Source organism: Macaca thibetana, chromosome 6, assembly GCF_024542745.1.
Source record: "Macaca thibetana thibetana isolate TM-01 chromosome 6, ASM2454274v1, whole genome shotgun sequence".
In the NCBI taxonomy this organism is placed as follows: Eukaryota; Metazoa; Chordata; class Mammalia; order Primates; family Cercopithecidae; genus Macaca; species Macaca thibetana.
In genome coordinates, this window is record NC_065583.1 from 142,237,836 (window position 1) to 142,260,529 (window position 22,694).

At 37.0% G+C, this 22,694-nt stretch overlaps 1 protein-coding gene across 3 annotated transcripts in view; it reads right to left on the reverse strand.

Moving 5' to 3' along the window:
* The window catches only part of C6 (complement C6), a 77,233-nt gene that overhangs the window by 50,075 nt on the left and 4,464 nt on the right, over positions 1 to 22,694 (reverse strand). For all 3 annotated transcript variants that reach the window (XM_050793436.1, XM_050793434.1, XM_050793437.1), the window contains exons 2-5: positions 17,020 to 17,182; positions 15,492 to 15,648; positions 13,722 to 13,866; positions 9,631 to 9,772 (exon numbers count right to left, since the gene is read on the reverse strand). In XM_050793436.1, coding sequence (XP_050649393.1) covers positions 9,631 to 9,772; positions 13,722 to 13,866; positions 15,492 to 15,648; positions 17,020 to 17,162 — 587 coding nt within the window. In that variant the 5' untranslated portion in view covers positions 17,163 to 17,182. The remainder of the gene's footprint in view (positions 1 to 9,630; positions 9,773 to 13,721; positions 13,867 to 15,491; positions 15,649 to 17,019; positions 17,183 to 22,694) is intronic.

The following is a 22,694-nucleotide window of genomic DNA, read 5'->3' on the forward strand; positions in this document are numbered from 1 at the left end:
GCGATTCCTCAAGGATCTAGAACTAGATGTACCATATGACCCAGCCATCCCATTACTGGGTATATACCCAAAGGATTATAAATCATGCTGCTATAAAGACACATGCACAGGTATGTTTATTGTGGCACTATTCACAATAGCAAAGATTTGGCATCAACCCAAATGTCCATCAGTGACAGACTGGATTAAGAAAATGTGGCACATATACACCATGGAATACTATGCAGCCATAAAAAAGGATGAGTTTGTGTCCTTTGTAGGGACATGGATGCAACTGCAAACCATCATTCTCAGCAAACTATCACAAGAACAGAAAACCAAACACCACAGGTTCTCACTCATAGGTGGGAACCGAACAGTGAGATCACTTGGACTCGGGAAGGGGAACATCACACACCGGGGCCTATCATGGGGAGGGGGGAGTGGAGAGGGATTGCATTGGGAGTTATACCTGTTGTAAATGACGAGTTGATGGGTGCTGACGAGTTGATGGGTGCTGACGAGTTGATGGGTGCAGCACACCAACATGGCACATGTATACACATGCAACAAACCTGCATGTATGCACATGCACCCTAGAACTTAAAGTATAATAATAATAAAAAAAATTTTTTTCTACAGGTGATGTCACAGACTTAAAAATATAAATTTTCAATCTCCAAATACATTTGACCATATAACCTTGTCTTTCATAGAATACATAGTATAGTTCTCCAGAATATTACTGGAAAATTCCATGTAGCAGAAGGAATAGCACCAATGACCTTCCTTTCTCATGACCCTTCAGTACAACCATCCTTTCTGATAGTTGTGGGGGCTCAAGTGAACTCTAAACATCCTCAAGAATGTCATCTGCCACTTACATGTCTGTTTCCCTTGTACTTCTATAGCGTTAACTCACAAGACAAAATGTACCTGAAAGGCACCACTTTTACCAGAAGCTGAAATATTAAGTTTTGTAACTATCACAAAGGTCCGAAAAAAAGACAAATAGACTCATCCATTTGTGAGGGAATCAAGAAGCAGTTCACTATGCGAGGCTTTTTTGATCTGCTATTAGACATTTGGATTTAAAGTAGAAAATTTGATCGATTACTCAGGTACTTCTAACCAATGGACACAATAGTTTATATCAAAGAGGAGCAAGGATAGTTTGAAAAGTGGTAAAGTGATGGTAAAATACTGAAAAGAAAGTAAGGCTAATAGAAATACTTGTAAATTCTCTACCAGTAAAATTGTGCTAATGTAAAAATACACACACACACACACACACACACACACACACAGCTTTTAAGTTTCTGAAAAGGTTTCTTCATTTGAAAATGGAGCTAATTGCTTTTTTATAGTAGTTGTGGAAATTAATAGTGATTAGCACAGGCCTGGTCTGCCCTATGAGAGGAAACAACACATACCAACTCTCCCAATTTTTCCACCAGGGAAAGTATATTTTAATTTTATTAAAAGGTTGCATACTAAATTCAAAAGTAATTGCTTGCAGAAACAAAATCAACAAACAAAAATCAAATGTATTTCCATACAAATGGCAACGAACAATCCAAAAATAAAATTAAAGAAACAATTCCATTTCTAATAGCCTCTCAAAGAATAAAATCCTCAGGTATTTATTTAACAAAAGAAGTCTAAGACTCATATACTGAAAAGTATAAACAATATTGAAAGATATTAAGTGAAATGTCAATGAATAGAAAGACATTCCATATTAATGGATTGGCAGAATTTGTATTGTTAAGATAGCAGTACTTCCCAAATTTATCTATAGATTCAAGACAATCATTATCAAACTCTCAGCTGCCTTTTTTTTTGTAAACATTCACAAGCCAATTCTAAAATTCAAAAGACCCAGAACAGCCAAGACAATCTTGAGAAAGAAGGACAAAGTTCAAGGAATTACCTTCCTGATACACAATTTAATTCAATATTAGGGTAATCAAGACAGTGTAGTAGTACTGGCGTGAGGATAGACAGACATATAGACCAATGGAACAGAATTGCATCTAGAAATAAACCCATACATTTATGGTCAATTGATTTTCAACAAGGGTGCCAAGACAGTTCAATGAGGGAAAATAGTCCTAAATAAATGATGCTATAACGACCGAATAGTTATATTGCAAATGAATGAAATTGGGCCCCTTTCTCACATAATGCAAAAAAAAATTAATCAAAATAGATAATAGAACCTAAATTTAAGAGCTAAAACTATAGAACTTTTAGAAGACAATATAGGACTAAGTATCTGTGATGTCTGGTAAGGCAAAGCCTTCTTAGTTATGACATTAAAAGCACATTCAATAAAAGAAGAAATAAATATGTTGAACTTCACCAGAATTAAAAACTTTAGCGCTTTAAAGGACACCAACAAAAAAGCAAAAATACAACTCATATAATGGCAGAAAATATTTCCAAATCACATATCTAATGAGGAACTTACACCCAGAATATACAAAAAATGCTTGGAACTAAATAATAAAAAACAAATTACTCAATTAAACAATGAGCAACTAATTTGAGTATCTAAATATGTATTTCTTTAAAAAATATGAAAATGACTAATAAGCATATGAAAAAACGCTTAATGTTATTACTCATTAGGAAATACAAATCAAAACTGCAATAAGATACCATTTCATAGCCATTAGAATAGCTTTAACCAAAAGATGAACAGAAACAGTTTTGATGAAGGTGTGGACAAGTTGATTTTCAATCATATGTAACTGGGGGAAATGAAAAATGGTGCAGCTATTTTGGAAAATAGTTGGGAGTTCTTAAAAAATTAAACATATAATTACCATAAGACCCTGCAATTCCATTCCTAAGTATATATGCGAGAGAATTGAAAATATATATCAACGCAAAAACTTGTGCATGAATGTTCAAAGCAGCGTTACTCGTACTAGTCAAAGTAGGATCAAACCAAATGTTCATTAGCTGATGAATGAATCAACACAATGTGACAGAATGATACAATGGGTTGTTATTCTCTCATACAGTGGAATGAAGTATTAGCATATGCTTTATATGGGTGATTTTTAAAATTATGTTTTAAAAAATTGTCACATAATTGTACATATTTATGGGGTATGTAGTGATGTTTAGATACATACAATGTATAGTAATAAAAGCAGGGTAATTAGCATATTCATCACCTCAAATATATGATTTGTTTGTGTTTGGAACATTCAAAATTCTCTCTTCTAGGTATTTGAAAATATGTACTAAATTATTAACTATAGTCACCCACAATGCTATAGAACACTAGAATTTATTCCTCTTATCTAGCTGTAATTTTGTAACCTGTAACCAACATCTTCCTATCCTCTCCTTCCCCTACTCTTTGCAGTCTCTTGCAACCCTTATTCTACTCTACTTATTTATTTATTTATTTATTTATTTAAATTTATTTATTATTATTATACTTTAAGTTGTAGGGTACATGTGCATAACGTGCAGGTTTGTTACATATGTATACTTGTGCCATGTTGGTGTGCTGCACCCATCAACTCGTCAGCACCCATCAACTCGTCATTTACATCAGGTATAACTCCCAATGCAATCCCTCCCCCCTCCCCCCTCCCCATGATAGGCCCCGGTGTGTGATGTTCCCCTTCCTGAGTCCAAGTGATCTCATTGAGATGAACTTTTTACGTTTCTACGTGTGAGTGAGAACATGTAGTATTTATGTTTTTGTTTCTGGCTTATTTCACTTAATATCTTCCAGGCTCATCCATGTTTCTCCAGCGACAAGGTTTCATTCTATTTTATGGTTAAATAGTATTCCATTTTGTATATGTACCATGTTTTCTTTATCCATTCATCTGTTGATGGACACTTAGACTGATTCCATATCTTGGTTACTGTGAACAGTGCTGCAAATAAACATGGAAGTGCAGATACCTGTTCAGTATACCGATTTCCTTTGCTTTGGATGTATGCCCAGTAGTGGGATTGCTGGATCATATGGCAGTGATGTTTGTAGTTTTTTGAGGAATCTCCATACTGGTCTCCATAAGAGCTACATTAGTTTACATTCTCACCAACAGTGTGTGAGTTTCCTTTTCTCCACATCCTTTCCAGCATTTGTTATTTTTTGTCTTTTTGATACCAGTCATTTCAACTGTGGTGAAATGATATCTCATTGTAGTTTTGATTTTTATTTCCCCGATGATTAGTGATGTTGAACATTTTAAAATATATTTGTTGGACATTTTTATGTCTCCTTTTGGTAAATGTCTTATTAAGTTCACTGGTGAACTTAATCCATTAAATCGGATTATTTATTTTTGCTGTTGAATTGAGTTCCTTACGTATCCTGGATATTAACTCCTTGTCAGATGAATAGTTGGCAAATACTTTTTTCCACTCTGTATGTTGTCTTTTCACTGTTATTGTTTCCTCTGCTGTACAAAAAGCTTTTTAGTTTGATATAATCCCATTTGTCTATTTTTGCTTTGTTGCTTCTGCTTTTGAGGTCTCTTTTATAAAACATTTTCTCACATCAGTGTTCTAAGGGTTTTTCCCTTATATTTTTCTCTAACAGTTTAATAGCTCTGGAATTTTACATGTAAGTCTTTAATCTATTTGGAGTTGATTTTTGTATAGTGTGAGTGATGGGGGTCTAGTTTCATTCTTCTGCATATGGATATCTAGTTTTTCCAGCACCATTAATTAAGGAGACTCTTGTTTCCCCAGTGCATGGTCTTGGCACCTTTGTCAAAAATCAGTTGGTTGTAAATACATGGCTTTGTTTCTGGGTTCTGTATTCAATTCCATTGGTCTGTGTGTCTGTTTTTATGCCCATAGTATGCTGCTTGGGTTACCATAGCTTTGTAACATGTAACACATGTAACAAGTATATTTTGAAAGGTGGTAGTGTGATCCCTTTGGCTTTTTTTTTTTTTTTTTTAAACAGGGTCTTTGTGTGTTGCCCAGGCTGGAGTGGAGTGGCATGATCTCTGCTCACTGCAACCTCCACCTCCTGGGTTCAAGCGATTCTCTTGCCTCAGCCTCCCAAGTAGCTGGGACTACAGGTACCCACCACCATGCCTGACTAATTTTTGTATTTTTAGTAGAGATGGGGTTTCACTATGTTGGCCAGACTGGTCTTGAACTCCTGAACTTGTGATCCACCCACCTTGGCCTCCCAAAGTGCCGGGAGTACAGGCACGAGCCAACACTCCTGGCCTGTTCTTTTTGCTCGGCTATTAGATTGCTCGGCAAAGATTGCTTTGGCTATTAAGGGATTTTTGTGGTTCCATATGAATTTCAGAGCTTTGTTTCTTTTCTGAAAAGCATGCCACTGGTGTTTTAATAGGGATTACCTTGAACTTGTAAATTTTCCAAACTCATTCTTTGGACAGTTGAGTCACTTTAACGTATTAATATTCCAGTCTATAAAAACAGGATGCCTTCCCATTTCTTTTGTGTCCTCTTCAGGTTCTTTCATCAGTGTTTTGCAGAGATCTCTCACCTCCTTGGTTAAATTTATTCCTAAGTATTTTTTTTTTTGTAGCTATTATAGATTGCTTTCTTGATTTCTTTTCCCTCTAGCTCATGGTAATATATAGAAATGCTACAGATTTTTGTATATTGATTTTGTATCCTGCGAACTTTACTGAATTCATTTATCATTTCTAGGGCTTTTTTCTTTTTTGGTGGAATCTTTAGGATTCTCTCTATATAAGATGATGTCATCTACAAACAGGGACAATTTGACTTACTCCTTTCCAATTTGGATCTATTTGTTTCTTTTCCTTGCCTAATTGCTCCAGCTCAGACTTACAGGACTATGCTGAATAACAGTGGTAAGAGCAGGTATCCTTGTCTTATTCCAGTCCTTGGAGGAAAAGTTTCCAACTTTTCTCTATCCAGTATGATGCTAGCTGTGGGTTTGCCATATGTGGACTTTATTGTGTTAAATTTCTTCTATTTCTAATTTTTGAGAGTTTTTATCATGAAAAGATGTTGAATTTTATCAAATACTTTTCCTGCAACGATTGAGGTGATCAGATGTTTTTTTCTCTCTGTTGATGTGATGACATTATTGATTTGAATATTTTGAACCATCCTTGCATCTCCGGATTAAATGCTACTTAATCATAGTGGGTATCTGGGATGTACTGTGGGGTTCTGTTTGCTACTATTTTATTGACGATTTTTGGATCAGGGATATTGACCTGTAGTAGATTTGTTGTTGTTGTTGCTGCATCTTTATCTGGTTTTGGTATCAGGGTTATACTAGTGTTGTAGAATGAGTTTGGAAAAGTTCTCTTTTGATTTTTGGGGATATCTTGATAATAATTGGTATTAGTTCTTACAAAATTTGGTAGAATTCAGCAGTGAAACCATCCAGTCCTGGGCTTTTTTTTTGTTGTTGGGAGAATTTTTATTATTGATTTAATCTCACTATTCACAATTGGTCTGTTTTCTATTTCTTCTTTATTCAATCTTAGTAAGTATTTTTTGTATCCAGGAATTTATCCATTTCTTTTAGATTTTCAAATTTGTTGGCATATTGCTGTTTATAATAGTCTTTAATGATCCTTTGTATTTCTGGAGTACCAATTGTGAGTATATGGATGAATCTTAAAAACATTATGCTAAGTGCAAAAAGGCAGACACAGGCTGCATTTTGCATAATCCCATTTTTAAGAAATGTCTAGAATACACAAATCTACATGAACAGAAAGTGAATTAGTGGTTTCCTAGGGTTAGGAGTCAGGTAGAAGGGGGAAATAAATGAAGCTTGATATCTAATATGTACAAACGTTTTATTTTGGGTATGTTGAAAACATTCTAAAGTTGTATCATGGTGATGGTTATACAAGTCTGTGAATATGCTAAAGATGATTGAATTAGATACTTTCAATGGGTGAATTGTATGGCATGCGAATTACATCTCAATAAGGCTGTTTTTTTAAAATGAGTGAATTCTGTGGGTTGTCTAAGATGCATATTATATTCAAATAGCTGAAAGCATAACAGTGAGGACTAAAAAACTATTGACCTTATGCTGCTTTACACTATGTACTTGTGTTTGTACATAAGCGAAAAAAGGCGTGAGAAAAATGGCTTTCAGGTCACGAGGAATCTACGAAGGTGACCAGCTATTTGTGGAGAATCTGAAGATAGGATTTTATGGAGGTATTTCCAGCAGACCATGCCTGAGAAATCTTTTAGGAGCTAAGCAAGCTAGGAATAAATTTTCCGTTATATTCTTTCCTTCCTCCTCTCAAGTTGTTGATATTGACTTAAAATAATTTAGTGTTTCACATACAGTGTTGTTTCTAAAGTGCTTTGATCTAAACTGATTTATGTGTCATACTTTGTAACTTTTTGAATATAACTAGAAATATATAAATAAAAAATATATATTTGTGTGTATGCATGCATTTTCACATATGTATGTGTGTGATCCCTACTCACAGGTCTCAGTATTTTGCCACATAGATGAATGTGTCCTTTCAACTGTGTGTGTATCAATACACGCACTAAGCCTGAGTGAAAACAAATAGCGTGCTATTATTGCCTGATTCTTGCTTCATATTTAGGACCTAGTGACTGATGTTGGCAATGTAGAAATTTTTCTCTCTTGTTAAAATTTTTCATGGAGAAGTATCATTTAAAAAGAAGGACAGTCACTCAGGGAGCTACTTTTATGTGGTTAGAAATATGTTGGGGAGCAGGATATAGAGGAGAGGCAGAGATTCTAAGGCTAGCAGATTAGAACAAGATTACAGTAAGCAATTCTCAAAACTCTCAGTCCCTGGGGAGGCAAGGAGAGGACTGGTTGTCCTGAGCCAGCAGGCTTTGCTCATTTCTGAGAATCACTGGGACAACAGCTCTGGTTGGCAGAGGGCCACATGGTCCTTCAGCCAAAGTACACATAGCATGTGGTCCTCCCCATCTGTAACTCTAGAGTTTAGATCAACTGAACAAAAGGGTGATTTTGTAATGTCACCCTTCATCAGTCAGAACATTAGAAGATGTGATTATCAGTGGGAGTTTTTGGCTGACGTTTTATTGTAGGCAAACCAAGAGAAGTAAACCATTTCTGCACAGGGATAAGAACATGTTGTTGAAGCACTTTCATCGAAATCAGCACTAATTAGAAATTCTTAGAACAGAACCTCACATCAGTTTATAGTCATCCACCATATAGATGAGGAAACCGAGGCCCAGAGTTGTTAAATAACTCAGCTGTGGTGTAGTGACATAATGTAGAACTGGTTCTAGTTCTACATTAGAACCAGCTGAGTTATTTAGAACCCAGCTCCTCTTACTTTCAGACTAGTGGTTTTTCCATTTTACTGGTGTCCTTGGGTTTGGTTCAATATTTTCTGGGTTTTATTCTAAATCAAATGAGGTTGTATTTGCAATTGTGGCTGTTTGTCTTTGGTGCCTCGAGGTTTCATATTATGCAACTCTGGCAGCATTAAGTGAAGATTCTAATTTTTAAAAGTCCAGCATGAAGCAATAGAAATTGATAGCAAACTTCGGCCTTCTGGCCAAACATTTAAGAGGGGTTTCTTTATTATGTAAAGGGAAGAGGATAGATTATCTTTACTGATTTTTCTTATGCTTCAAATTTAGGCTCAGTTTTTCTGTTTTGATAGCCTTCTCTTATATTTCCTAACATCTTTCAAGACACTGGTTCAGTCTAATGAATTTACAACCCCTTGTAAAACCCCCACTGTGTTCATAATTCGGCATTCCTGTAGTAGGAACAATAGGAGAAAGAGCTATGTGATCTCCTGAGGTTTCTTCCAAAATGTCTCATTTGTAAGGTGGATGTAGTCCTGAGTCAGCATGAAATGGTGAGAAAAGCCTGGGTTTTGAAGTCTGGTTTTGAAACCTGGTTCCACCATTTGCTCGTTGGTAGACTTGGTCAGGTTATTTAAGCTTTCTGGGACTCATTTCTCAGTTTGTAAGCAGAGACTGGATAGTAATATAGGTCTGGCCTCTGCCATTGGGCTCTACTGACCTACCCACACATCACACAGCCTATGGGAGAGAATACCTAGCTATATTCACTTCACCTCCTACCCTCTTACGTTTTCACACCCTTGTTGCTTAGCCCTCTCTTTTTTCTATGTTTGCTTAACTTCTTTCCTTTTGGCTTTACCATTCATTATTGGACTCTGGGTTTGCTTCTCATGCTGGAAGACTGGTTTTGTTTCTCTAGTGTTTGGCTTTCAAGCCACCCATAGGCATACTTTTATCACACCTTCTTCCTACATTTGCTCCTGACATTTCTGAGTGGTTACTCACCCATTCAAGGCCTAGCTCCAGGACCCCACCCTGGTACCTCCTGGCTTGGGCTTTCTACCAGTCTGCTCTAATCCATTCCAAAGCTTTCCGAGAGATATATGAGAAATAAAACAAGCCATGTTTATGAAGGGCTCATAGCATTGCCTGGCACAAACTATATGTGAAAATGCTAACTTTTACTTCTCAGGAGTGAGGATCATGGCCTCTAAGTATCAGAGATATGGCTGGTAGGAGTAGTAAGAAGTTAATGAGGAAGATGGACAATGATGTATCTTATTGCTCCTTCTGACTCATTTATTCTGATACCTGTTCTCCCCAAGATGATAAAAAGACATTACATACCCATTGCCCATCAACTGTACACTGGGGATGGGATTATACTTCCGTGCACATACTGCCTTTGTCCTCCCACAGTCCCTTTCATCTGAATTGTCTCCACAGTCATTTTCTCCATTGCATTCTAACTTTCTGGCAATGCAGCGGCCTAGTCAAGAAAAGCAAACATCATCATTGCAACAAATTATCATTTTAGAAAATATTTATTAATTTGAAACACAAATGCTTTAAGTTTCAAGGTGAAGTTGAAGGCAAGTCTTCACTATTTTTGATAGAGTTTTAGGAGCACATAAAAATGGAGTGATAAACTGATAAATTTCCACTTGTAAGATTAAAAGAGTTGCCACAGAATTATTTAGTTGCTATGGGCCGATTGTCTTTAAAAAGAGAAGTACACTTAGAATATCATTGCCATTACAGTGAGATGCTATAGAGATCATGTTTCTTAGGAGAAAATTAACAGGAGGTTCAAAATTTTGTTTTGATCCAGGATGGGAGACTCAAGGTCATTGTTTTGATTTAAAAACCTGTAATTTTATAGACACACACACAGATGCACAGTCACGCACAATAACATGGTTGGATCTCTCAAATTTTATGTTGGGTGAAAAAAGCCAGACACGTGAGTCATGTCATGTGATTCCTTTATATAATGTCCACGAAGAAGGAGGGGGAACTAACTAGAAAGGAGGAGGGAACTTTTTAGGCTTATGGGAATTTTCTATATCTTGATATAGAAATCTGTATTTTCTATATCTTGACATAGGGTTGTTTACATGATTGTATAATTTGTCAAAGCAAAATCGCATACTTAGAATCATATTTTACTATGTATAATTAGTACAGATTTTATTAAATATATCTACTATGTATTCTACTATATATAATTACTATACATAATTGTTTTACTGCATATAATTTGCTGTATCTATTTTTTGGACAAGTTAAGTCTCTAAATACTACAGTAGCAAGTTGAGTGAGCAAATTTAGAAAATGGTACAAATTCAATGTACCCAAATAATTACCTTCCGTTTTTGACTTACTGAATTTCATAAGGATCCTTGGAATCAGTGTATAACTATATATTACAGAAATTGAAATACTTATGTGCAATGACAGATATCTCCTCTCCTGCCTTTTACCTTCTTGCCTGTAGTCAATGATGTTGGCATCTGTACCCATATGTACAGGTCCAACTGACAATGATTAAAGGTTTTACTTGAGATTATCTGGTGGATTATTTTAAGATGTGATTAGCATCTCACTACAATTGTGCATGACTATTTTGACTAAAATGCTCGGCAAAATTGGGCATTCTGTTGAATTAATTCTTTTTTAATTAATAGCGGGTTCCCAAGAAAGTACTTGGTTTCAACTTTTTGGTTAGTAATCTTCACTTAGAAGGTAGAGTGTAATTAAAATAATTACATCTTCCATTTTGCATTATGTCAGGACTATTATTATAAAGAATTATAGCTACGAGAACCATAATCACACAGGACTGAAAATACAGATTGAATTGAATGTCTGTTCATCCCATGACTTAACCTGAAAGATGCTCTATTTTTAAACAGTGCATTTCTAGCTTTTTTTTTGTTTTGTGTTGTTTTCAGAGCAGAAGAGAATGGGCATTTTAGGTTGAAATAGAGAGGCTATTTGTTAAAATATGAATCTATACATATTACATTTTTAAAAAAGTTTTGCAGCACACCAACATGGCACATGTATACATATGTAACAAACCTGCACGTTGTGCACATGTACCCTAGAACTTAAAGTATAATAATAATAAAAAAAAGACAAAAAAAAAAGTTTTGAACCTAGCACTTAAAATTTAAGCAAAGGTTTATTTTTGATATGGTTACACTAAAATCACATTTTATTAGACAGAAAGAGGGATACACATGTATAATATAGTTCTCATTAGCTTAGTTTTGTGAGTAGAGTACCAGATTTGTGAGAATAAAGAAATTCTATTCATTTAGTACTTATAGTGATATCTTAGAGAGTCCATTAGCAAGGGCAGGGATGAAGGGAAGAGGATACCTCTTGAGTGATGTTTAGGAATAGGCCTGACGTGTCATGGTTGAGAATGGTTTCAGGCCATAAAAACTCTATGGAATAGAAAGCATAAGGGGAGAGATATTGTAAGCCATAAATATATTCTATACCAAAGAAGGAATGAGAAATTAAAGGATAGTTTGAATATTGCAGGATTTGCAGAAGTCAGCATGCTTAGCCAGCACATGCATATATACATTTGTACTTGGAACCATGCAATCACTTAGAAATTGCACGTTTTTCCTATCCATTGGAAGCGATTTGTGTCACTGTAATACTGTATTATTTTTTAAAACCAGCTGCAAATTCTCTAACCTTTTATGCTTAAAATTAGGGCTCTGAAAGAAGAGTTGGTATATTGCATGGGAATTAACCTAAAGGGTAATTCTTAAAAATCCATGTATATATCAAAATAATCCATTTAGTCTTGGGGACTCTTGGGAGACTCTGAACATCAGTCATAATGGAGGAAAGGCAAGATGGTCAATCTTTTCAGGAGAGATAGTTCTTTGTTAATTGAGGGCCAAGTATCATCTTGAGTCAGAAAAACAATCATTCATAAACCTCTTATTCCCATTGACAGTGGCATTAGTAGACGCAAAAGCAAAAGGAGAGCAAAATAGTATACCATCTTCAATGGAATATTTGACAACCAAAAGCCTAAGGCATCACCCAGTCAGAATGTATGCCAACTATATCTGTGCCAGGGATTTACCAATCAGTTCCTGGATCATGAAAATATCTAGGGACTTTGGGCTCCGGAAAGCAGGGCATGGGTTACTCAGGGAGTATGGAGTAGCAGCTGCTTACCAATCATTACAGACACGTCTTCATAATACAGTTATTTGAAAATCAGTGGTTATGGACATAACTGTTGATGAACTGGTGATCAGCTGTGCTTACATTGCTAACCTTTCTAAAATTGTTCATTATAAATTGGTGACCCATTGATGCATCTCAAGGCTTCTCAAACTTTGAGAATTTTTGGCCTGAATGCAGCTCTTTTGTAATTTTTCATAGATTTATCATCTACTGAATAAAAGAGTCTTTTTTGCTTATATGTGGTAAAAACCATCTTTCAAGCTTCAAATAGTTATACTTCAGTTCTAGATCTTGATTTTGACACTCTGGATATAATGATCAGGTCTGTATTACCCTCGGCCATTGTCATCGGGATTTTGCTCTGATTTCCTCTGTTGTCAATTTGGGACATGACCTTATTTATATAAGCACAAAGTATATCTCCCCACCCAAATCTCACTCTCATATTCCAGGTTTGGGGTGGAGGTGGATAGAGGAAAACCCTGACCCCAGCATTCCTGTCTGACATTCAGAAAAAGCTGGCAAAGCTGAGGGCAGGAGGCAGGGAGTAAGAGGGGAAAACATGGGTTCCAAGGTCTTGGGTCAATTTTCTATGGAATTGGAAATTTGCTATCTAGTTATAAATACTTCACTTTTCAGGATATCTCAGAGCACACAGAAATGATAGACATTTCATTCATCTGAAATTTAATTTTATTGTAACTTTAAGTTGACTGTTTAGATAGGAGGTCAATGACTACGGCCTGTGGGCTAAAACTAACCTGAACTATGGCCGCCTGCTTTTGTAAAGAAAATTTTATCAAAACACAGCCATGCTCATTTGTGTATGTGCTTTTGACTTACTCGTTTGGAATTAATTTTAGAGCCAGTCAAGAAAGTTTTGTACATCATCTCTAGTCATCTTCCACCATGATATTTTAATATTCTTGTCACAATAAATTATATTAAAAATCTTTTAAAATACGTGATTTCTTTTAAAATTATCCTGATTATAGATTTGTGCCTATCAGGTAAGTGGTCAAAATGGTATAACTGAAAAGCCATAATTTTACGGTGGAATATCTTGGAAATTGGCAGCGTAACACTCCATTACACTCTGCTTAAAACGTGGTGGGATTTCTCTGTGATGGATTCTACTGTTAGTCAATTGGAGTAGCTTTGATTTAGTTAAGCTGTTTTTAGTGCGGACTGAACATTTCACAAAAATACATTACCACTGTCACAGCGAAATTTATTCTTGCAGTCAGCCTCTTCAATTTTGCAGAGCTTAGATGGAATGCATGGCTGAAAGACTACCAGAGGCTCAGTGCATGGCTGTCCCCCAAACTGACTGGGACGCAAGACAGATCTAACTTTAGACTGAAAGGAAAGAAGAGAAAGATAAAACTCTGAGGCAGGGTCAAGGTCAAAATGTATCTAAGAAAACTGGGCTTCTCAGTCACAATAGTGATTTTTCTTGTAGTAACCTTTCTTAAATTTTACTAATGATTCTTCAAATTCCATTATTATGCTCCCTTAGGGAAGTAACCACCTCTGTGGGCCTCTGTTTCCCAACCAGTAAAATGAGGAAGTGAGTCAAAAAGGTTTCTAAGGCTTCTTATAACTCTGAAACCATATGGGTTATACATTTTCAAAATAAAATGTATAAATGTTTGCTGAGAGTCTCTTGAGTACAGTAAATTCCTCTAGGCCATAACAGTAGCCTTTCCTAGATCTTAAAGATAATGTCAAGGGATAAATGTGAAATAATTTTGAGGTTCTTTTGCATAAGAAAGTCCCTGTGAAAGCCAATGCTAATGTAGTCTACACTTTAAAAAGATTTTAAATGGTAAGTAAAAAAATGGTGAGTCAAGGGAGAATAGAAATATGATAGGACTAAAAAGTACTGACTTTGAAGTCAGAAAAATTCAATTTATTAATTAATGGGTGTATTCTTGGGCAAATTGCTTAACCCCAAATGAGCAATAACGTTTTCATCTGTAAAATGGTTAGAGAAACCCAATATGATGTGAAGTTTGAATAAGATGACACATGAAAGGGAGCTAGAACAGTTCCTGTTAGAAAGTAGGTGTTCCACAGATGAGTTTCTTTTTCTTCCCTGCTATGTAAACGCTCAGCACAACCCTGACTGTGGTTCACATTGGCCAATGCCCTTACAGGAATGAGCGTGTGGTGGGTAAATATTCCAATCAGGAACAATAAACAAATTGAGGGACTGCTGTGAGGAGAGGGAATGTAGAGGAAGGGCAAGGAGTCAAGGTTTTGATTCATTTCCCTCATTTCTGTCTGGTTTAAAACCTTGGCCTAAAACCCAGTTTTTTTTGTTTTGTTTTGTTTTGTTTAGTACGAGTTGAGCATACCTAGTCTGAAAACCCAAAATCCAAAATGCTCCAAATCTAAAAATTTTTGAGTGCCAACATGATGCCACAGTGGAGTATTGTATATATAAATACTTATCATAAATTTGTTTCATGAACAAAATTATAAAAAATATTGTATAAAATTATCTTCAGGCTATATGTATAAGGTATATATGAAATATAAATGAATTTCATGTTTAGACTGTGTCCCATCCCCAAGCTACTACATTATGTATATGCAAATATTTCAGAATTCAGAAAACATCCAAAATCCAAAACACTTCTGATACTAACATTTCAGATAAGGATTACTCAATCTGTATACACTTTTGCTTTCAGAATTCTCAGAAGGCACAGGTAGTAGAATTCAGAACTGTGTAAGTACAATACCAATACTGGGAGCAAAATTTCCTTTTTGTGTTCATATGACAGTAAAATACACAAATAAGTAAATCCCCTCTTCCCCCCACAAAAGTGTTAAATGGAATTTTCCCTCAATAGAAGCTGGGACAATTGATTTTCAGAAATTGAAGTAATTCAGCATTACTGTGCTGTTAAGCGTGTCAGGGAATCAGAGCCCTCTACTGTGACTTGTATTTCCTGGAAATGCCCATGATTGCCTACCTGTTTTTCAACACAAGGGTCACAGTCTGACCATGGTCCAAAATCTCCCAGGAGGCAGTTGATGGGGCAACTTTGCCAGTTACATTCTCTAGTCTCCTGCTTGCTGCAAATCTGTTCACAAAAGTTTTCCTGGTAGTACTTATCTACTACTATTTGTCTGTAACAGTGAAGAAAAAGTTGCTTAGAATGAGTGTATTCACCATACATCCTGCTCCATAATCAAAGTATCATTGAGCATTAACTACAATAAATAGAAAAGAAAGAAAATTTTCATGGAAAAATTAGGCAGGTTGGCATATATGCAGTTCTCATCACTTAATAGAACTCAGGACATACTTTGTGAGACTCAGTATAAAATGAAAATAGGAAACCTCTTGCTCAAAACTAAGAACTTCAGGGCAGCAATGGCAGATCATTAAGCCAAGCACAAAGCCCTTCTAAGTGTGGGACCTATGTGACTGCACATGTTACACTGTGAAGCCAGCCATGCTGGAGCTCCTCGAATGGACTGGAAGGCAAGGAAAGATGAAAGGAGAGAAAGATCCTGCAAATTGCTTTGAGGAGGACAATACAGGGTGCTGTAGGGCTAAAGATTCAAAGAGAAATTGACATGAGAGAAACATCCTGAATAATTCACATGAAATCTCCAGGTAACAGAGGGAAGGGAATTTGGAGGAAGTGACATGTGCAAAGATTTGAGGTAGAAGAGAGCATGTCCAGGTAGCTCTCCAGGGAGGAGCTTGTGTGACTGGCCAGGAATATTTGCTGTTCTTTGTAGGCAGCAGGGAGCTACTGAGGAATATTGTAACAAATCTGTTTTCACATATGTAGTAGATAGTTTATTGGGGAAGTCAATCGGTAATTTTAATGAGATTCACACTACATATGTAAACATAATTTTCTAAAATAAGGATCCTAAAAGATTCTGTAATGGTGAAAACACATTAAATGTATGTTTTTCTCTCCTAACATGTGAGCAACTCCATGGTAAAGAAACATTTAACAGAGTTAAAGAAACTGTGGGGGATGAGAAGTCTGAATTGGTGAAAAGACTGAATTATTAAATGTTATCAAGAAAGAACAGTTTTGTTGCCATTTTGTATATGCCAACAATCAAGCTAATAGCTAGCAGTTCTGCTCAATTGAGGTCCTGTTAGATTTGATTTAATGAGTAGAAAATTCTCTATAATTAACTCACTAACTGTAGGCAAGCAGAGTTGTATGCTGATTGAAAAAAGCTTGGGTAGTGATTCTAAGCAAGTTGAATAGTCAACTGAAAGTGTTGCATGAATTCTTAATTAAATTTCTTTGAAAGCCTTCGTTTTTGTAGAGAGAACAAAAGTAGACTTCCTTTCAACCTCATAAGAGAAAAACTTCAAATTTCCTCCAAATTTGTAAGTTCTTACATTGAGATATATATATATATATGTTTTTTTCCCCCATTGCTTAGTGTGGCACTTCTGATGTTGCTGACTTCATCCTCCAGTCCTTCCAGGGCACAAAGAAAAGCTACAAAGCTCACACCCACCTGTGTCTGCTCTGGGTTCCAGAATTGCAGGTTTTTGAGCAGCTGGACCACTGACTCCATGGGTAGTGATCACAGAAGCAGCCTTGGCCCTTGTTGATCAGAGCACTCAGCAGGATGAAGTACAAGATGGAGTGTCTGGCCATGCTTGGAGAGCCTCCAGGCCCTAAAATGAAACAATATATACCACATATCAAATGCTTTTTTGAGGGTAAACCTTCACAAGTCATCCTGAGTCACAGATTCAAATGTGATTTTAGAAAATATATGCATTTTTCTGCCTTCCTTAAGGCAAGTCAACACTTACAGATTCACATGCTCATGAGTACAAATCCTATTTTTAAAGATTTTTAGTGTGGAGATTGCCATAGGCACAACCTACAGTACTAGTAAGTTTCTTCAAACGGTTAGTGATAGGCTACAAGACAAAGTATGTAGCATGTATTTGTAATCCATTTCATTCCAAAAAGTATTTTAGGCTTACACAATCTTATCCTTCTCAAAACACCTGCTCCTTTTGTGTGGGCAATAGCTTCAAGTACATTTCAGCTGTTCCTACTTTTCTGGGACTGGGAAAGAAGTTTGGATCATTCTTCTGGATGCTCTTTTTCATTTCCTGACATGCTGGAAACCTGCTAAAGAGAATGTTCACTGACTCCATATAGAGCCAGAGAAATAAGAGCTGGAAAGGGTCTTTGAAACCTCCAAGTCAAACTCCTTCATTTTATGGAGATAAAATGAGGCTCAAGGCAGTGCAATAGTGTTGAGGCTGCAGGTCAAGTAGGAGCTCATGAACCCTGGTTCTTGAACGAGGTGTAGCCCTTCACTGAGTTTCTAACAATCCTAAGTACTGTGTTACTGGAGCATCAAGATGCCTGGAGCTCCACCACTCAGACCACAAGAGGTTGAACAGAAAAATCTTTGACCAGTGGTTCCCATTTATGGTCTTGAAGATCCATGAGTTACTTGCAAAACCATACCCACTCCCCGTTATTTCCAGTTTGATCGTTATATCCCTAATGAAACATGCAACATGATTATATATGTATATGTCAATAATTCTGCTGTAATTAATAAAGTAGTAACTTTTACTTTAAAGAGTCAAATACCATTCACCTAATTTTTCTGTCTCAGTTTCACTATCTATAAAATAAGAGTAATACCTACCTCATAAAGCTTTTGTTAGGATTAAGTAAGAAGGTTCATGTAAAATGCTTAGAACAATTATTGGCATAGAATCATTACTCAATAAATACTAGCTTTTCAAATTAGTAATAACTTTAAGAATGTTACAGATTTAATAGTAGCTGTTGGTCACATATTTTTAATAGATATTTCCAAATTGCCCTGCTAAAATATGGCTCTCTCATGTCTCAGAGGATGAGTTTCTGATTATATTCGTGTGTGGTTAGTTTATGTTTCTTAGTTTTGATGAAAGGATATCTCGGTAAAAATAAATGGGGTTCATCATTTGATAAATCTTGGTTTAAGCCAAGAGCTTGAGATCAGATATAAAAATTGTTTCTTCAGTATGTTCAGAAACTAAGGTATTTCTTGTTAATAAATCAGTAAGCTTTTTAAACTCTTCTACAAGCTCAAAGAAAAATGTCAGAATAAAAGCAACCAAATCCATTGACATATGGCTGAATATGTCTTTCAATTTAAGATGGAATGAACACGTATTTGAGTATTCATTGTGTGCTGCTAGGCATTGAATGAGACACAAAGAAATAGAAGCCTTTATCACTGTCTGGGAGGGTAGACAGAAATTGAAAATACTACCTATGCTTTTTACCCAAGTTTTTTACTCCAACTCATAGATATGCTGCTATAGCCCTAGACTATTTCAGTCATAAAAATGAGGGGCTTTTGGGCATTATTCAAGATGGCTGAATAGGAACAGCTCCAGTCTACAGCGCCCAGCATGAGTGACACAGAAGACAGGTAATTTTTGCATTTCCAACTGAGGTACCAGGTTCATCTCACTGGGGCTTGTCAGACAGTGGGTGAAGTCCACGGAGTGTGAGCTGAAGCAGGGCAGGGCATTGCCTCACCCGGGAAGTGCAAGGGGTTGGGGAATTCCCTTTCCTAACCAAGGGAAGCCGTGAGAGATGGTACCTGGAAAATTGGGACACTCCCACCCTAATACTGCACTTTTCCAATGGTCTTAGCTAATGGCACACCAGGAGATTATATCCCATGCCTGGCTCAGAGGATCCCACACCCATGGAGCCTTGCTCACCGCTAGCACAGCAGTCTGAGATCGAACTGCAAGGCAGCAGTGAGGCTGAAGGAGGGGCGTCCACCATTGCTGAAGCTTGAGTAGGAAAACAAAGTGTCTGGGAAGCTCAAACTGAGTGGAGCCCACCTCAGCTTAAGGAGGCCTGCCTGCCTGTGTAGACTCCACCTCTGGGAGCAGGGCTTAACTGAACAAAAAGCAGCAGAAACTTCTGCAGAATTAAACGTCCCTGTCTGACAGTTTTGAAGAGAGTAGTGGTTCTCCCAGCATGGAGTTTGAGATCTGAGAATGGACAGACTGCCTCCTCAAGTGGGTCCCTGACCCCCGAGTAGCCTAACTGGGAGACACCACCTCCCAGTAGGGGCCGATGGACACCTCATACAGCCAGGTGCCCCTCTGAGACGAAGCTTCCAGAGGAACAATCAGGCAGCAACATTTGCTGTTCTGCAATATGTGCAGTTCTAAAGCCTCCACTGGTGATACCCAGGCAAACAGGGTCTGGAGTGGACATCCAGCAAACTCCAACAGACCTGCAGCTGAGGGTCCTAACTGTTAGGAGGAAAACTAACAAACAGAAAGGACATCCACACCAAAACCCCATCTGTACATCACCACCATCAACAACCAAAGGTAGATAAAACCATGAAGATGGGGAGAAACCAGAGCAGAAAAGCTGAGAATTCTAAAAATCAGAGCACTTCTGCTCCTCCAAAGGAATGCAGCTCCTCACCATCAATGGAACAAAGCTGGATGGGGAATGACTTTGACGAGTTGAGAGTCGAAGGCTTCAGATGATTGGTAATAACAAACTTCTCTGAGCTAAAGGAGGATGTTTGAACCCATCGCTAAAAACCTTGAAAAAAGATTAGACGAATGGCTAACTAGAATAAACAGCATAGAGAAGACCTTAAATGACCTGATGGAGCTGAAAACCATGGCACGAGAACTACGTGATGCATGCACAAGCTTCAACAGCTGATTCGATCAAGTGGAAAAAAGGGTTTCAGTGATTGAAGATCAAATGAATGAAATGAAGCAAGAAGAGAAGTTTAGAGAAAAAAGAGTAAAAAGAAATGAACAAAGCCTACAAGAAATATGGGACTATGTGAAAAGACCAAATCTATGTCTGATTGGTGTACCTGAGGGAGAATGGAACCAAGTTGGAAAACACTCTGCGGGATATTACCCAGGAGAACTTCCCCAACCTACCAAGGCAGGCCAACGTTCAAATTCAGGAAATACAGAGAATGCCACAAAGATATTCCTCAAGAAGAGCAACCCCAAGACACATAATTCTCAAATTGACCAAAGTTGAAATGAAGGAAAAAATTTTAATGGCAGCCAGAGAGAAAGGTCAGGTTACTTACAAAAGGAAGCCCATCAGACTAACAGCGGATGTCTCAGCAGAAGCTATACAAGCCAGAAGAGAGTAGGGGCCAATATTCAACATTCTTAAAGAAAAGAATTTTCAACCCAGAATTTCATATCCAGCCAAACTAAGCTTCATAAGTGAAGGAGAAATAAAATATTTCAGAGACAAGCAAATGCTGAGAGATTTTTGTCAACACCATGCCTGCCTTACAAGAGCTCCTGAAGGAAGCACTAAACATGGAAAGGAACAACCGGAATCAGCCACTGCAAGAGCATGACAAATTTTAAAGACCATTGATGCTAGGAAGAAACTGCATCAACTAATGGGCAAAATAACCAGCTAACATCATAATGACAGGATCAAATTCACACATAATATTAACCTTAAATGTAAATGGGCTAAATGCTCCAATTAAAAGACACAGACTGGTAAATTGGATAGAGTCAAGACCCATCAGTTTGCTGTATTCAAGAGACTCATCTCACTTGCAGAGACGCACATAGGCTCAAAATAAAGGAAGGGAGGAAGATCTACCAAGCAAATGGAAAACAAAAAAGCAGGGGTAGCAATCCTAGTCTCTGATAAAACAGACTTTAAGCTAACAAAGATCCAAAGAGACAAAGAAGGCCATTACATAATGGTAAAGGGATCAATTCAACAAGAGGAGCTAACTATCCTAAATATGTATGCACCCAATACAGGAGCACCCAGATGCATAAAGCAAGTCCTTAGAGATCCACAAAGAGATGTAGACTCCCACACAATAATTGGAGACTTTAACACCCCACTGTCAACATTCGACAGATCAACAAGACAGAAAGTAAACAAGGATATCCAGGAATTGAACTCAGCTCTGCACTAAGCAGACCTAATATACATCTACAGAACTCTCCATCCGAAATCAACAAAATATAGATTCTTCTCAGCACCACATCACACTTATTCCAAAATTGACCACATAGTTGGAAGTAAAGCACTCCTCAGCAAATGTAAAAGAACAGAAATTATAACAAACCGTCTCTCAGACCACAGTGCCATCAAACTAGAACTCAGGATTAAGAAACTCACTCAAAACCGCTCAACTACATGGAAACTGAACAACCTGCTCCTGAATGACTACTGGGTACACAAAGAAATGAAGGCAGAAATAAAGATATTCTTTGAAACCAATGAGAACAAAGACACAACATACCAGAATCTCTGGGACATATTTAAAGCAGTGTGTAGAGGGAAATTTATAGCACTAAATGCCCACAAGAGAAAGCAGGAAAGATCTAAACTTGACACCCTAGCATCACAATTAAAAGAACTAGAGAAGCAAGAGCAAACACATTCAAAAACTGGCAGAAGGCAAGAAATAACTAAGATCAGAACAGAACTGAAGGAGACAGAACAAAAAACCCTTCAAAAAATCAAAGAATCCAGGAGCTGGTGTTTTGAAAAATCAACAAAACTGATAGACTGCTGGCAAGAACAATAAAGAAGAAAAGAGAGAAGAATCAAACAGACGCAGTAAAAAATGATAAAGGGAATATCACCACTGATCCCACAGATATACAAACTACCATCAGATAATACTTTAAATAACTCTATGCAAATGAACTAGAAAATCTAGATGAAATGGATAAATTCCTGGACACATACACCCTCCCAAGACTAAACCAGGAAGAAGTTGAATCCCTGAATAGATCAATAACAGACTCTGAAATTGAGGCAATAATTAATAGCTTAACAACCAAGAAAAGTCCAGGACCAGAAGGATTCAGAGCCAAATTCTACCAGAGGTACAAAGAGGAGTTGGCACCATTCCTTCTAAAACCATGCCAATCAATAGAAAAAGAGGGAATCCTTCCTAACTCATTTTATGAGGCCAACATCATCCTGATACCAAAGTCCAGCAGAGAAACAACAAAAAAAGAGAATTTTAGACCAATATCCCTCATGAACATTGATACAAAAATCCTCAATAAAATACTGGCAAACTGAATCCAGTAGCACATCAAAAAGCTTATCCACCATGATCAAGTTGACTTTACCCCTGGGATGCAAGGTTGGTTCAACATATGC